The 17,190-nt window shown below is 39.8% G+C and overlaps 1 protein-coding gene across 1 annotated transcript in view; it reads right to left on the bottom strand.

The window, feature by feature from the left end:
- Window positions 1-17,190, bottom strand: part of LOC109464291 — a 28,445-nt gene that overhangs the window by 6,597 nt on the left and 4,658 nt on the right. Inside the window, exons 2-6 of the mRNA XM_019761245.1 lie at window positions 7,800-7,899; window positions 7,268-7,457; window positions 5,411-5,640; window positions 2,652-2,765; window positions 1,681-2,061 (exon numbers count right to left, since the gene is read on the bottom strand). Of these exons, the coding sequence (XP_019616804.1) occupies window positions 1,681-2,061; window positions 2,652-2,765; window positions 5,411-5,640; window positions 7,268-7,457; window positions 7,800-7,899 (1,015 nt within the window). The remainder of the gene's footprint in view (window positions 1-1,680; window positions 2,062-2,651; window positions 2,766-5,410; window positions 5,641-7,267; window positions 7,458-7,799; window positions 7,900-17,190) is intronic.

Below are 17,190 nucleotides of genomic sequence, written 5' to 3'. Positions count from 1 at the left end.
ATATCCAGTTGCTTGAGTAACTGCTTTTTGGCGTAAAATTGCTTATCTTTATTCAGTGACTACCAACCTGATGTAACAACGAATATCCAGCCCCATGCTAATTCCATCATATATTTTGACACTTAAAAAACATATTGTAGAATAAAAGGACGTGTGCTAAATTTGGACCCTGTTGTGCACCCCGAACGGCGTGTTTATTTTAAACGTTTTACGTTTTAGGGCACTTTAAAATTTGGATTACCTACGTTTAACGTGACTGGTGCATTGGCACATTTTGCTGTGTTAAAAACTAAAACATTCAATCATTTCTTAACTCTTTTATTGCCACACGGGGAATTTTAGTACTATCTAAATGAGAATACGTCAAAATACATCCGTTACCTGAACAAGACACCCCCGTGTCACATGCCTGTGTCTCCTGAGCAGGTCCGTCACAGTCTGCCCCACCGTTCTCTGGTGCAGGGTTGGTGCAGGTTCTGTCCCGAGTCTCCGTCCCCACTCCACACGTCACACTGCAGCCAGACCATGGGCCCCAGTCAGACCAACCACCGTCAACTGCAGTAACTTCAACGACAGAAAATAATGTATGACAAATATGCGAATTCAGACTTGCTTTTGCGAATTTCAACCTAACGTTGATAACTTGTAACATGTCTTAAACTCATATTGTGGAAGCATTTAGTTTAAAGAATTTACTATTTTGTTATTACGAAATAACTTTGAACCATTAACCAACGACTAGATTAGATGTGTGTATGGTGCACGTTACTGATAAAATATATTGATTTAGTCATGTTCCTTCTTTTTCTCTTACTTCTTCTCCTGACATTTGGTCACATTTGTCGTATTTTAGCCAAATGACATGACATTTGGAACGGAGGTAGAGTGGGCCAATAGCTCGGACGTTTTCTTAAACATTTTTATACAGTCTTTTTGACTGTTGAAAATCTACAACTTGCATTCCACTAAAAAAAGTCCATACAAGTAATGTATACAACCATTTCATTTTTCATTTTAAACCTCATACTATAGGTATATGGATGGAAACATTGTTTTTCTTCTTGTTTTCCTTTTCCCTACCATTTCGTTAAATGGATTCATGTTTTGGGGCTAAATGACCTGAAATTTATATGATATCTAAGGAAGTACAGTGTAGCGTAGGTAGCTAATCTACAAGCAGAAACCAGGTGACGTGGATCTCTCAAAGTATCAAAAAAAAGTACTAAAGACAGGGAGATCTTGGAAAGCACTGTGGAGATTTCAAGAACAATGCAACTAAAAAGCACTGATGGATTTTCTTAAATCACCTTATCCTGAAAAGCTTTACATGGGGGCTTTGTGAATACTTATTACTGAAAAAAACTCAGTCGGGTTTCGAAAATATTTTACTGAAAAGTACTGTAGGGGACGGGGTGACAATATTTCACTCAAAGCACTGTATGGGTATCTGAGAATACATTGGAGTATTGGAACATTTCACATTAATGAGCACTACTCGTATAATGTTGCTAAGAAACAGTAGTCCATTTATGAATGGGGAGGGAGATGATGGACTGAAATATGCTGCATTTACTCCCCTGCAAATGTCTGACTTCCTAGTTTAACACAGCGATTTTTGGAAAAAAATCTCTAAAACACTTGTTAGTGGGAATCAGTAAGATGTGCGATTATAACACATACCTAGCTGACAGATGAATCCAAAGATTTTTCTGCAAGATGCATCATTCCAGAAATGTGTGGAATCAAGAAGTGCGACACAGTCTTCGCCCACATTAGCATCGTTCGGCTCACCGGGGTTCCAGTTAGAATAGCCGGATGACGCAAGTGTTTGGCCGTTTTCGTACACAAACTGGCCTTCGTTCGCGATGTCTGTCAGTCCGATCCAGCGTCTTTGAGCCCCCACCAGATCATGGATGAAAGTGCTGATCGCGCTATCCTTCGGCATGGCCAGTAGTCCCCCATCTGCGGCACACGTCCGTCTAGCCTCATCGTACGTCTTCTCCTCAGCAAAGTCCATGTAGCAAACTCCGTTAAAACTGACGTAGCTTGCTATTGGACACGCTGTGGGAAGGGAAACATGGATTGGTGGCTTGATAAAAATGTTTCTGCCATTCACCAAATAACTTTTGTCATGATAAATGTTAAGCTGTATTACATTTGTAACATATTAACTAAGAATTCAATGACTTTATACCTAAATAAAACACTTAAAGAATTTTTAATTGCCTCATGGAAATGTGATTGAAATGTTTGGCATAATTTATAATAGACATATATACTCAAATAATATATGTCATATTTTTAGAGCAATCCTTTGGCAAAATGTTGTTCCAAAACTTTATTCCAAAATTTGAATATTTTCTCTACATTAACAGACATTAACATACATTAACACACATTTACATACATTCGAGGACCTTGTGTCTTCTATCAAAATGCATATGTTACCTATTTCCACACTGGTGATAACTTAACATTCTTCAAACATTATCTTTTATTACATGCGTACTCAAGTTCTTTTCTTGAGATCTAAAGTTTTCCAAATATAGCCATCTGAAGTTTTTCTTTCATGGCTGTAATTAAAGCAGTAGAAAGATATTGTTAACTCATATATACAGTTAAAAAAATGAAGAGAATAATATTTGCTGTACCTGGTATGTGAGCCTCTACAATAGTTGGTCCTGCACCTATTGCGCTCTTTTTTTCCACGAACCAAGATGGTTTGTCTCCTTTCTGAGTAACCATGGCATACGACTCTCTGAACCCTATAATGAAATATTCAATATTTAAAATATACTATTCTCAACTAACACTAAAAAATGAGCACAGAAAATCTGGCCTATATTCACTGCATAACATGAATGTTTAAAATGTTAAATTGATATTCAACCAAGGATTAAGGTGTTCAAAACTCATTTTTGCTAGAGCTATCATAGAGTGGAAATCACTGATATCAAGTTCGGTATGGTAATGATACATAAATGAAACATATTTTATCCAAAGACGTTACAATATGCGGATTCGGCCAGAATTAAACTTTCCTTTACCTTGATTTATTTAATCTTTTCTAATCTAATCTAATTGTACCAAAAAGCAAAAATGTACCTGAAGTGAGAGTGATGTTTAGTCTTTTATAGCTCTAAAGTAATGCTTTGTTTTAAATAAGGAATTAAAAGATTACCTAGCGCAGTTGTAATTGTAGAACCGTATGGCACCAGGTTGACTTGGGCGGCGGAGCTGCTGTCATGAACAACGATAGCTAGGATCCGTCCCTGCAGTGATATAGGAGCAAATAAATATGATAGAGATATTATAATAGCATAGCAGGAAATGTAACATGCCGGAACTTCATAAGTCCAAGTTTATGTTTAATTTGGACATTGTTATCGTTATGTCTTTTATATTTACCTACAGTATAGCATGTTGTTCTAAGTGATGTTGTTATCTAGTTTTACATTTATTTTTTTTATTCCAACATGTAATCACCAGACGTGGTGACGACACACTCAAGTTTCTTCAACTCATATTAATGCCACCACCAACACAGGGGACAAATACATTACAGGACAATACTCATTTACACCTGAGCTTAGTGAGAAAAGCCGTGTAAAGTGCCTTTCCCAAGGACACAAGATAGGTGGCATGTCAGGACTCGAACCCGGGACTCTTAGTTCCGAGTCGCGCACTCTGCCGCTACGCCACACGACCCCACTTAAATTTCCTAATCCATAAATGTTTGGTGAAAGCATAACATCGTTTAACCCTATGTGAGGTTTTTAAATAAAAACGTATAATTATGAAAGATCAGTCTACATCAGACCTTCTTGTACCAGTATATCGACGATGCTTACCGCTGCAGCGCCTTCTAGAAATGTCGTTAGTTGTCCCGCCGCTTGAGTGCCTCCCTCATGGGTGTCGAAAACAGCCTTGTCGATAACTTCTCCGGTCCGCTCATTCAAAATAAATGCCTGATGCCCTCGTCCATTTGGATAAACTGATGGTGTTAAAGATTTACAAATGACCGCCACATTACCATAATCTATGCAAAATGTATATTTTTGTTCACATTTAGCTGGTTTACAGGTGTCACAAGCATGAAGCTACCATTGCTAACAACTAAGGAATCAAAAGATTTTAATTGATTTTAAAAATTAGGACGTTTTCTGCATGGTTTGCATCTGTTTCACCTGCGAAAGCTTCCGTATGCTATATACATTACAATCATATTATGCAAAACACTGAGATTATGAAATTCCATCATTGCTTTCAGCCTTGTTCACACCTAACCGCCTGAACCGCGATTCGGGTAATTCGCATTTCTCACATCCGGTCCACGTGCCACACGTTCCTTTTAAATCATGCCTAATCACGATGCGCCAAATCTACATTTTTGTTGTTTGTAAAGTAGCAAAGTAGCGAAATGATATAATATCTATACCGGGCGAAAGCATGTGTTCCACGAACTCTAGTTCTAAAAAGTACGAAGGACAGCTTTCAGGGGCCCATGTTCGACATTGACCTTCGCATTCCAAAGACCTAATATCATAACAGGCTACCCAGACAAATGTACCCTTCCATCAATTTATACCGAAAATGCACAATACTAACTTTTATCCTTACCAGTTTGTTGAATTCTGATTTCCTGTCCGTTGCTGACGATGTACGACTTGTTTCTGAATTCGTCATCCAATGCACCCGGGTCGTTATATCCAGTCGAATGAGCCTTTACGATAAAACCTCCTGTGCCTAAAAAAATGCACTGTGTTAGAACTTAGCGTAGAACACATGTGCCGTCAACTAGAAAACTGTTGTTAATTCATAATAGATAAATAAAAATTAGAAAAAGTTGGGGAAGTTCGTTTTTGCCCTCTGAAAAAAAAAACTTCCTGACTCAAATCTCAAGTTGGTTACAATGTTTATTAAATGCAAAAACAGGGAAATTTCTGGGAAATTCAGGGGCAGTTTACATCTGGCGCTTGAGACTAATCTCACTCACATCATCGCTGTAATCAGTAATCAAAACAACAACATTTAGTTTATGCAGTGCGGACTTTACTTCATTTGAACAAGGGAGTTCCTGTGAAACTGTTCATTATTTTTAAGAAAAGATTTTCCGTTGAGACTGGCTGAACGGAAGCCGCGCGCGGAATCACGGTAGTAACCTGATATTCTTCCTATGAATAGAAACTTTACCCTAGGAACCCATCACTGTGTATATTTATACGTTCTATGGTAGTCGTTGATTCGTGTTGATTTTCATTGATGACCCAATCCACATTCAGTGCATGAATTGTTGTCTTTGTCGTCATATATATATGTGCCTGTGATTTAGTCTTACAGCAACCTAGGCTCCGAAACCCATAAACCATGTAATGATCTTACATATTAATTGATTGCAGCGAAGGCCTACCTGAAAATACTTGGACTTCACACAGCTGCAGCGTCCGGTTTGGTCCGGGAAGACGGATGCCCACATATCGCCCCTTCATCCCTGCACATGAGACGGTAATGGACGGCTGAACGATTTGATGATCACCTCCACACTTGGGGTTCATGCTGACCTGGTCGGAATCCCCGATGTGGATGTTGAAGGGGTTAATAAGCCACGCACAACAGTCCAGGCGGTTGAAGATGACCACTCTATAGATATTGAAAACGATGCAATGGAATGTTTACATGTACGTTCGCTAAAAAGCATTTAAAATTTTGATATATCCTTTTACATTGAGCCATTTCACTGTGCATTGAATGACACAAATTAGAAGTAAATCACCAAATTGTATTGTTGGACCTTCAAGTCAGTATTGGTTGATTCATCACGTGCAGATTATTATCATAGATTTAAAAAAAAAATATTATAATGAACTAGAAAGGCCGACATTTGCTCGTGAGCAAATGCAGCAAATGGCTTCACTACACCCCCGAACCAAAAATTGATCCATCTCCCACACAAGTGGATTGTTCCTAAATTTCCCCTGTCCAAAATTTAAAGTGTTCCGATAGTATATACCCCCATGCAGCAATGGAATCTTGCAATGCCTTCTGTTGGAACATGTAGAATGTTCTAGAACCAAAAATGTTCTATTTAGAACTGCCATTTAATGATTTTCAAGCTACAATTGCTGCTTTACTGAAATTAAGGTACGTAAATAAAAGTATTTTAAAGGGCTGAATCTGAATAGTGAACACTATAGTCTAAACATTTGGGTACAAGCTACCCTTATGCAGAATTTCAGGTTATTTGGTTTTTGTGTTAGTGCACAGGAGCACAAAAAAATGGATATTTTGGGTCAAAGATTTTGGGTCAATTTTACATAACTTTTTAAAGTTATACACATCCAAAGCATGAATAACATTTTGTGAGCTTATATTCATTAATCTTCCATACCAAATTTAAGGGCTTTTGGCTTTAGGATTAGGGCACAGAAAACAAAAAAATGTACATGTTTGGTCCGAAAATACCCCCAAAGCCACATTTTACACAATTTTAAAGTAGTATATGTCAAATGCGTGAAATGACATTCCTTAGACATGTGGTCAAGGCATCCCCATACCGGATTTCAGGTCATTCGGATTTAATATTAGGGCACAGCAGACAAAAATGTACATTGTTTGTCCGAAAATAGCCAAAAAGCCCCATTGTTTCAATATTTTAAAGTCTTCTATGTCAAAAGCTTGAGTGAGGTTTTGTAAACGACACATGTCCAAGGTATCCCCATACCAAATTCCAGGTCATTTGGTTTTAGTACCAGGGCTCCAGATCCGAAGATGTATATTTTTGCCGGAAAATGGCAAAAAAAAAATAAATAAATAAAACAATTTAAAAAAAACGCCTGGGGGTATTTACTGCTCTATGTATACCTCCATGCCAAATTTCATGTCATCTGGCCCAAAAATTAAGAAATTGAATCAATTTAACGAAATGGCAGAAGAATGTTAGGCCGCAACATCTCTTATAATAGTATGTTAACCTGAAATGTAACGGTCACTGTTAACTGTTCCTAATTGTTTATTTTCTTCTTTTGAGGGCTAGCCCTTTTTAATAACCTTAGGCTATTTAAGCAGTCCTGGATGTATATTCAGTCTAATAAATCAAATCAAAGAAGAAGGAGACTAAGAAACACAAGGGATAGCAATATGTTTCATTCGTGGTGTGGTAAAGCCATAAATATTGAATGCGCGTCTCTTTGTGTGCACATCAGTATTTATTTATTTATTAGTAGGCCTAAGCTTACTCGTCATAATGACTGAAATGCTGTACACGTACCTGTCAACCATGTACGATTGTCTGAGATCCACCCACCAGCTTGGATCTGCCTCTCCGGCCCCTGCAATAGTGTTTGCACAGGAACCGGAGTAGTAATTGGCATTGGTGTTCCCGTCAACAGCAAGGTTTGGATGTCCATGCCCCTCGAGGCTTGTTTGGTACGCTTTCTTACTCAGGGCGACATTGACACCTGTCACAGGCATAAGAACTGTCATCAGCAGTGTTACATTTACACCAATAATTGAAATTTAACAAATTATTTTCCATTCCCAAGACAGCAGTTTTGGAATACATAGAAGTCTACTTCCGATCATCTTTGTTTTGTTTTTTGTTTGTTTGTTTTGTTTCGTTTCATTAATATCATTTAATAGATCGATTAGCGAGGATAGTACCGTGATGTCATACAATAGACCCTTTCTTGAATACAAGCCGTCCAAATATTCTGTCAAAAATGGCTTCGAAAAAACGTAAGGGTGCTTAATAACGGTTCTAGACTGTTTATTTAATATCGAGGAAATGTAAAGAGGTTTACCTTGTCCATTAACTGATGCGGTCCTCAGTATCAGCACCAGAACCATCCACCTCCAGAACCCGGATGTACACGGACCCGCCATCGTGTCAGCATACACCACCTAAACAGAAATAACAAATTAGGAAATTTGTGGTAGCAATCTGCATGCAGTTCAAAATATTATCGGTACAGAGAAACACAAAATTATCCTAAAAACACTGGCACCAGCAAGAGACTACATTCTATGATGCCTTGCCTTGCAAGTTATGATTAGTAGTGCACATAAATACGCACGCATGTTCCAACATGACCCCAGTACCACAACACCCTTTGTCCCTTGTCCTTCGGAACCCATATATATATATATATATATGGGTTGCACATGTAGTACCGGCTGTATAGTACCCTGTGTATGTACGATTTGGGGGTGTTTCTCGTGCAATGCACCACACTGCAGCGAAACGCAACGCAACGAATGCGGAAGTAACTACGCCACCGTGGACCAAAAAAAAGTCAAGATTCTGTGACCTGATCAAGACTTCAAATTATTTGAAAATATTGTGTAAAATAAAAATTGGCAGCAGGACAAGGGTTAAAAATTTCACAGAAATGCTGCACGTTACCACAGATACAACCTGCCGTTTCATTTTTGTTCGCACCCTAAACAGCAAACAATGATCACGACATAAAAAGAATTAAGTTATTACTGTTTTTTTTTTTCAATACATTCAAACAGACCGTTGCTCACCACGAAATTTAAGTCATAAACATGCCGACCTTCTTCTGGAGTCCGGTGATTTAATTCACACTGAGCCGGATTTTTTCATTAAGGGAGTAAATAAAAGGGGCCATCTACATTGGAGCCCACCACCCGAAATAAAAATAATAAAAAAATACAAAACCGAGACAATGACAATTTCAATTCATTATTTGAGTCACTTGTCTCTCAGGTCTCGTGCTAAGACTAACTAAATTAATTACTCCTAAAGAAGTTTAGGGCGACTAATGCTGTTCACCGGTTCAAATCAAACTGCCAGCATTATTTCAATTCTCTTTCTAACAAATCCGAAATGCCATTTTTTTTAAAAGCTCTCCCGACTTGGCGATGCCTTCATTTAGTTTTTTTTTTCTGAGGTTGGCCCAGCTTAGTCAAAAGCTTTTTTGTTTACATGTAGAATAGAATTGCATCAGCAAAATACTAACAGCTTTTCATGCTTCCCTACACGTTTGCCTCGGCAGGTGGCGCTGTTGAGCAGGCCCTGGAGATAATCAGTAATGCAGTTAAATTAAGGGGTTGTGGTTTTGCGTCAAAACTTGTCCAACAACTTTTGATTGACCTTAAATCAGTGTGTGACCTTTACTAACGCACGTATACAAACTCACTCCGACACTACTCTGTACATAATCCTGTCTTTTTCTATCCTGGCAGAAAATGCGACATGCTGTCTCAAATGCCACATGGTGTCTAGGATACATGCAGAGGTGGTCATGAAATGGCTTTCCGTGTGTACCTTAGAAATTGAATACTCGATGTTGAATAAATATATGTTTTGAACGTATCAAAAACACATATTAGATAGTGGGTCGTGAGTCGTCCCAAACGCTTTATACAAGTCAGTACTTGTGGTTCTCTTATTTCAGGTATTTTCATTATGGCTTCTCTCATGTTCGTTCTCTTTCTTCTTCTTTTCCTTCTGTCATTTCTTTAAATGAATTCAATTTCTTCATTTTTGGGCCAAATAACATGAAATTTGGCATGAAGGTGAGTGGCCAATATAGGTATTGTTTTTAAACGTTTGGATACAGACTTTTGAAATTGTGTTATTTGTTTTGTTTCCATTTTCAGGGGGAAATGTACATTTTGGGATCTGTAGCCCTTGTATTTTATCGGAATGACCTGAGCAGCCCTGGTATTAAATCGGAATGACCTATAATTCGGTAATGTAAAATGGGGCCTTTGTTTGCTTTTTTTTTACCAAAAATGTCCATTTATTGCTCCTGTGCACTAATACGAAAACCAAATGACCAAAAGAGTAGCTTGGCACCAAATGCTTAAACTATAGTGTTCACTATTCACATTCAGCCCGTTTAAAATGATTTTATATTTACATTACTTTGCGTAAAACAGCAGCTTGAAAACTCAAATACCCAACTGACAGTTCTAAATAGAACACACTTGGGTTCTATCGGTTCTACATGTTTCAACAGCAGAAAGTGTAAGAAGATTCGTCGATAAAGGTTAGACATCCAGGTAATACGATACGCCAAAAAGCAGTTACTCAAGCAACTGGATAACTGCTTTTTGGTGTAAGAAGATTCCATTGCAGCACGGGGGTATAAATTACTGGAACACTTAACATTTTGGAAAGGGGTAATTTAGGATCAGCTCATTTTTTTGTTACGGGGGATGTGGTGAAGCCAGCTGCTGCATTTGCTCCGATCAATTGTCGGCCTTTCTAGTTGTATTAATTCCTCCTCTTGTAGCCAGCAGTCAAATTGCAAGACAGGAAGCCATGTTAACAAAGGCGGTTTGTCTACTAAAACTGGTGTCATGACACCCAGGCACCAAACGAGCTGGAAGGAAAAATTACCTAAGGTCAGGATCAGTGTGTTTTTTCTGCCAGATGTGTCCATCTGGAACGCTGCAACGTAGGTCACACTAACCTAAATGTAACTTCGCGCATGTCATCCAAACCCCAAATTTACTGTACATTTTACTAAACAAGAAAAGCTTTTATAAAAAGCTGGCCGGGGCGTGCTTGGAAGAACTACATGAAAGTTGCATATTGTGTTCCGGAAAAGTTGTTGCAAGAATAAAAATAAATTGCTGTTTGAATTGTGCATGCTTCAAGTTGGATCTCCATTGAAAATGATGTCACCTTGGTGGCATTCTCCTGATAAAATAGATTCACACATTGTTCGCAATATACGTGTTCTTAGCTTGACTTTATGTGCAAAATGCACAGTGCTCAATAGCACGATTGGTCTGGTGTGTGCAAAATGCACAGTGCTCAGTGGCACGGTTGGTCTGGTGTGTGCAAAATGCACAGTGCTCAGTGGCACGGTTGATCTGGTGTGTGCAAAATGCACAGTGCTCAGTGGCACGGTTGGTCTGGTGTGTGCAAAATGCACAGTGATCAGTGACACGGTTGAGTTTGGGGTGTGCAAAATGCACAGTGATCAGTGGTAGGGTCTGTTTGGTCTCAGGGTCTAATTTGGTTGGATCAACAACTCTCTTTTAAACCTTGGTTGGATGTAAAATGTAGAGGCTAGATTTCAGTAGAATTTTATAAAATTTTACTAAAATTTTATTGAGTTTAGACTTTTGCTAACTGTAAGATTCTGTTTTTTTTTATTGTGTCACTGGTATATGTAGCAGAGGACAGTCTAAAGCGTCACTGAAACAGAAATAAAAGATTGTCTTGTTCACAAAACATATTACTAGTACCAACAAAAAACAAAAATCTCCAACAAAAGTTCAGGTGTGACGTCTTGCCAACTGATTCGCTGACTGTTAGCTACAACGATCGAAAATACCCTGCATATTTTTTTTTGGGACGCTCGCAACAATCTACTCCAGCACAGTGGACACTGGTTTTACTAAAATTGCATTATACTGTTCCTTATCAATATCTTTCAAGGTATCTGAATTAATGATCAGTATCTTTTCAACGTAAATCTTACCATCGAAAATGTCCAGCAAATGGACGCACGCCCCCCTCCCACCCAAGTGCATTCACGTGAAACTTCTACATCCTCTACAAAATTTCTCGTCAAATGCCGTGCTGATTTTACTCACATGACACTGTTCCTTAGAATGTAACGTCATATTTTAATACATCCGAATTCCAGCACTGCAAGATAACTTTACTAACTATTTACCATTTTTCGTACGATAAAAACAGTCTCACCTCCTCCTAGACAAGCTATCGCAAAATGAACCGTGCGATTTTACGACAAATCTTACGTGACCAGTGTTTTACTGCAAATTAGACAACATTTTCCTTTCTTAGACTTAAATGATGAGCGTTGCAATGTTTTCTGGGTGATTAGAGGTCATGGATAAACAGCATTTACCGATTTGAAGGGTGCGAAGTCCTTTTCGCGCGCTGAGAATTGTCGTAAAATCACTCGGTTCATTTTGCGATAGCCTTATATAGGTAAGCAGAGGCAGAACACCCCCGGGTTAGAATGGTATGAGCCAATCCGGGGTCAGAGGTCAACAACATATACAGAATTTATTCAAAAGTAAGAAAATGATATTTTTTTTTTTTAGTTTTAAGAGCAGACACGAAATTTTCATGTGATGGCAGTGACTTAATGCAATGCGCTACTTGTATGTATATGACAATATGAATGTGAATTTATTGTGAGGTCATCTTATTTAAGTGCTGTATTTATCGAAAACCACATGGCATGGCATAGCAGTCAGTATAAATCGCTTCTGCATTGCTTTAAACCATCGAACCTACCTACCAAACACCGTGCCATTAAACCGGGCACTAAGCCGGGGCACGCCCCGGCAAAAAAAGCCATAGCGGGGGGTATCTATTCATAACTGAACCGTACCCAGGGTCTAAAGTCTTCATTTTTAAAGTCCTTTAACATAGCCGACCGTGACCTTTCGACCTTGACAAGACCAATATTGGGTAAGCATATCGTGAGCAAGGCGTTTGGAAGTCGGATGGCAATGTTGGGTTCTATTCCTAAAAGTGTTTTGAGTCAGCCGACTAAATAATGACCACGATGTAGCTAAATGTCTCTTTTCAAGTACTTGATTGTATGAATGTGTGACTAAGTCAGTATGCAAATTACGAAACAGAAGGCCTTTTTGACAATGGCGGTCTGTTTGCCCAAGGACATTGGTTTGCCAAACCTGGCGTCATTGTAGTAAAGTAGTCTCTTAGAATAGACTTGATTCGGTATTGATCACATTGTTATCGATGCCATACATTGTACCATGTACAACTGTCAAGCAATAAAGTTCATTCATTCATGACACTGAATGGAAGGTAAATCTGTCTGAGGACAGGGTCGGTGTGTTTTTGTCCACGTTTTGTCAAGCAATAACGCAGCCACTGACGCGTGTCGCACGTAGCTTAGTACGTAGCACCCAAATACGCACTATTCTGGTCTCGTGTTAAGTTAGATTCTTCCCTGCATTTGCTAAAACTAACTTTTTTTAAAAACGAAACATGGCTACCTGATCATACTCGTATCCTTGTTACAAATAGCCATGATACGGCATTGCTTTCAGCAAGTCACACAGGAGACAGCCGACGCACGGAATAAAAAGGATAGTCTTTATTTGTTTTGAATACGCCTAACAGCGTAAAAATTGTCTGGCTTGTGGTTAGACCACAAAAGACACGCGACATCCATTGCTTTTTTTTAAGCCTAGCATTACATAAGTCACATATAAATAACAGAGAAAAAGGTGGGACGACAACATCAAGGGGTGGACCGGAATGGCACTTGCTAATACAGACGCACCCAGACCATGCTCTATCCAGCCTTGTCGGCGATCGGCGACAAGGCCGAACAACACAGTATTTATGGGAGAACCCCGTAGTCAAAAGTAGTACGGGTTCAAAGAAGTGCTGCACAATACTAGAGAAAGGTGCAGAGATTGTTCTGTGCTTGGCATCGAGATAGAACCTGTGGTAAATGCTAGAGGAATACGTCAGTTTTGAGACTGTAAAAGTTGAATTATGGTGCGTGTTCAGTCGGCGTAGATTTGCGCTTGGATACTTGTCCCGCCTAGTACTGTTGCAGTTGCAGTTCCATGACCTCCGCAGTGGCGCTAATAAAAGAGGGCGTGAGAAGAGAACTCGCCGGCAAACTTAAGCTCATTTTTCACATATTTTGTACACTATACCCTGAAATTAAATATATCAAAATTCTGAACCTTGCTTGTGCACCCTACTATAATTTAAGTGAGTCCAAGTGAGTCACTTTGGGGTCCTTAACTATAGAAATCCCCATAGGGCAAAAACTGTATTGTGCCGCCACAATTGGATATCCAAGACGTGCCTCTTCCTGTGCAGTAATGCGCGCTAATTGGTACCAGGTGCAGTCAATCATGGTGATTGACAGGACTGCAAGCAGTAATTATTCAATCCCACGTTTCCATATTTGAAACGACCACAATCACTACCAAGCACTGGCTCACGGCAGAGCGCCCAGCGTCCCCACGACCACCCCGGTTAAGGGGCCGGTGTCACAGCGGTAAGCGGTAATATAACTCTAATGAGGCATGTCCTTATAAAAAAAACATCGGGGTGTCAACAGAAGTATAAAAAGTGCAAAACAAAATCTATCTTCAGTTAGTGTTGTAATTGCAAGAAGGACAGTAATAGCGGGTGGTCATATTTAGTCACAATCTTATAAACTAAGATCGAAAAAAACACCTGAGATCTATACAATAATGCTTAACGTACATACAACGTTACGATAAAGGTGGAATAAGGGCTTTGCCAGAGGTCTTTTTAAACAAGCTAAATAATTATTCTAACAGGCTTAACTCGCCAGAGTCACTTACTGCAACGTTAGCTATATAGAGAGCACTAGTCTCATTCACAGACCTGTGGGGCGGCGGCGTTGATTTTGTTTCGGTGAACGACGCGAGTAATGCCGCGGACGGACGGTTTTACCGCCGAGGAACTTTGCCAGGGAGAGAGTTTTAACCGACCAACAAGCACGCGATTTTTCTTGGCTAAAGAAAATTAACAAATAGAACGATTCCCTCGTAAATTTCCATTGTCTTAAAGCTTACCTTTAAACTTATCAAGCGCTTAACTAGTGCTATCAGTAAAGGTTTGATAAACCAAGAACATATTAGTTGAAAATCCGACGGTTTAAACTCTGTTTTGTCAGGGGGCAGACTTATGAAAAAAGGGGCCCTGCCGGGTAGTTGCCGGGCTGTTTTATGGCACTTTCGGGCGTGACTCGTACGTGGCGCCTCGGGACACACTGCGGCTATACCGGGCTATTTTGGGGCCCGGTGGGGACCCGAGAATAATTTAATTCTGGCTTAGATTCTACCCGGGCCCCGCTGACAAAAACACGCCGTGACCTCACCGTGAGAACACCGAGAGGTACCCCTCCGGTTGCCGGCAGTCCACCGGGACACATTTGTTACGTCACAGACCAGATGAACAGAATAAAGGTATGTACATGTACTTCGTACACCAGGGTAAAATGTGAGACGTCACAGTTCAGACGATCACAACAAAAGCGTAAATTCTGCATTACGTATAGGTCAGTACAAGACATCGTCAGAGAATCTGACGGGTACCTACCGGGTGCCTGCCGGAGACCGACCAAAGAGGGTGACAAAATTTGTAACAAATTACTACTGAAGGAAAGTTTTAATTGTGATCACGACAGCCGATGCCCGCCCGACTCCTGAGTCCGACCGAGGCTACATCCCCGACGGGCGCCGGCGCAATCAGGACCGAAGCTAAACCCAGAGCCGTCACCTTGATTTCGAAAACTGTCGGAATGTTCTATCATGGATAACTCACGGAGAAAAGTCAAATGATCTATTCGATGCTTTTGAAAATGAACTTCTACGAATATCAAGACTTAATCTAAATCACAATTGACAAGAAATCTCGACGTCACGAACGGGGGGATATAACAAGCGTTCGGCTTGGTAGGGGCAGATTTCATATTTTCACTGTCCGGCCGGCATGACAAGACATGTAATTTCTTTGTTGGAAAAGCCTTAAGATAGGTCCCAAATGCAGTAAAACTTTATGAAAACTATATAACAGTCTGAGCGAGGCTTTTAAAAAAGCAAAAGCACCAAATTCCCGTTTGCTCACCTCCAAAAGTTTATACGGAAAATTTATCATTTTTTGCATTTTCAGTGGTAAAAAGAATACCGAAATTTTTTTGATAATGTATATTCTAAGACGCATTAGATAATTGATATTGCAGGTGCAATAACGTTAAAAATATAATGACAGGTACTTACAGGTATGTTCAGTGTTGTTGGCAAAGCGAAGTCAGTTTATGGCAACTTGCTGTCCACTCTCCCACATACCCTGGATGTCCGTATATATATATATATATGTACCATACGTGTTAGACTAGCTTCAACGTCATTGCAAGTTACGTTTGTGATTGGTCAAATGTGATGGATCATACCACTTGATGTGTTGTACAGGGCCTATGATCGGCGTTTTAAGTTATATACAAACATACACCAGTAGGCCTACGGTTTGTGAGCGACAATGCGAAATGCTTAGATGTCATATATTATGACACAAACTTGTGTTATACCTTTGTGTCATAAAGTGCGTCGTCATTAAGGTGTCTATTCAAACTACTCAAGTGTCATTGGTGCCCATTTGAGACGATATCTGTCTGCAACATCGTCACGCCCAATGATCATGTTAATGTTGACGTATTTGAGATTGATAAGTTGCCAAGATATTATCGCACCATCCTGCGTCACTACAGCGTTAGTCACGCCAGTTAGTCACAGTAAATTAACGATTGTGAATAGACAAAGGCAAAGTGGTGTATGTACAACGTAATTATACGAAACGCTTTGTGAAAAAAGGTCATCTAGGGACAAAAACGTGTCTGTGTGTTTTTATGTGTGTGTGTATGTTCGTGTGTGTGTGTGTGTGTGTGTGTGTGTGTGCCCGTGTCTGTTTGTGTGTGTGTGTGTGTGTGTGTGTGTGCCCGTGTCTGTTTGTGTGTGTGTGTGTGTGTGTGCTTATGTGTGTGTGTGTGTGTGTGTGTTTGTGTGTGTCTCTGTGTGTGTGTGTGTGTGTGTGTGTGTGTGTGCGCTTGTGTGTGTGTTTGTGTGTGTCTGAGTGTTTGTATGTGTGTGTGTGTGTTTGTGTGTGTTTGAGTGTTTGTGCGTGTGTGCCTGTGTGTGTGTGTGTGTGTGTATGCGTGTGTGTGTGTATGTGTGTGTGTGTGTGTGTGTGTGTGTGTGTGTGTATGTGTGTACCTGTCTGTCTCTCTGTCTGTACAACACCTGATGACCAATCATTGTGAATGGTAAATTTTGACAGGGTAGATATTGATGGTTGCCAATATATCATCGTACATCCCGGTGTCAGTTTTTTTTTGGGGGGGGGGCAAAAGTAGTAGTCTGTGCGGTGGTCTGTTCGTTTCTTTGTTCGTGTTTACGGACAGTCGTAGAAATTAATTTTAGAACATCTTAGGTTGTTGTTCTTGTTGTTGTAAATGAAACATCACTCTGTATTTCGCAGTTTCTTACGTTATTTGACTTGTTGTGGACACACTATATTTTACAACACTCTACCGTCGCAATGGGCCCATCTATACATGGTAAGAATGACTGAAAGTTGCATTTTCAAGTTCCTTCTAAATCGTAAGCTTAAGATTAGATGCTTAATTACTAAGTTCTGTGAACCCCCCCCCCCAG

This window comes from Branchiostoma belcheri, unplaced genomic scaffold (genome assembly GCF_001625305.1).
Source record: "Branchiostoma belcheri isolate BF01 breed outbred unplaced genomic scaffold, Haploidv18h27 scaffold136, whole genome shotgun sequence".
Taxonomy (NCBI): domain Eukaryota; kingdom Metazoa; phylum Chordata; class Leptocardii; order Amphioxiformes; family Branchiostomatidae; genus Branchiostoma; species Branchiostoma belcheri.
The sequence above is the reverse complement of the archived record's forward strand: the minus strand, read 5'-3'. Positions and strand labels throughout refer to the sequence as shown.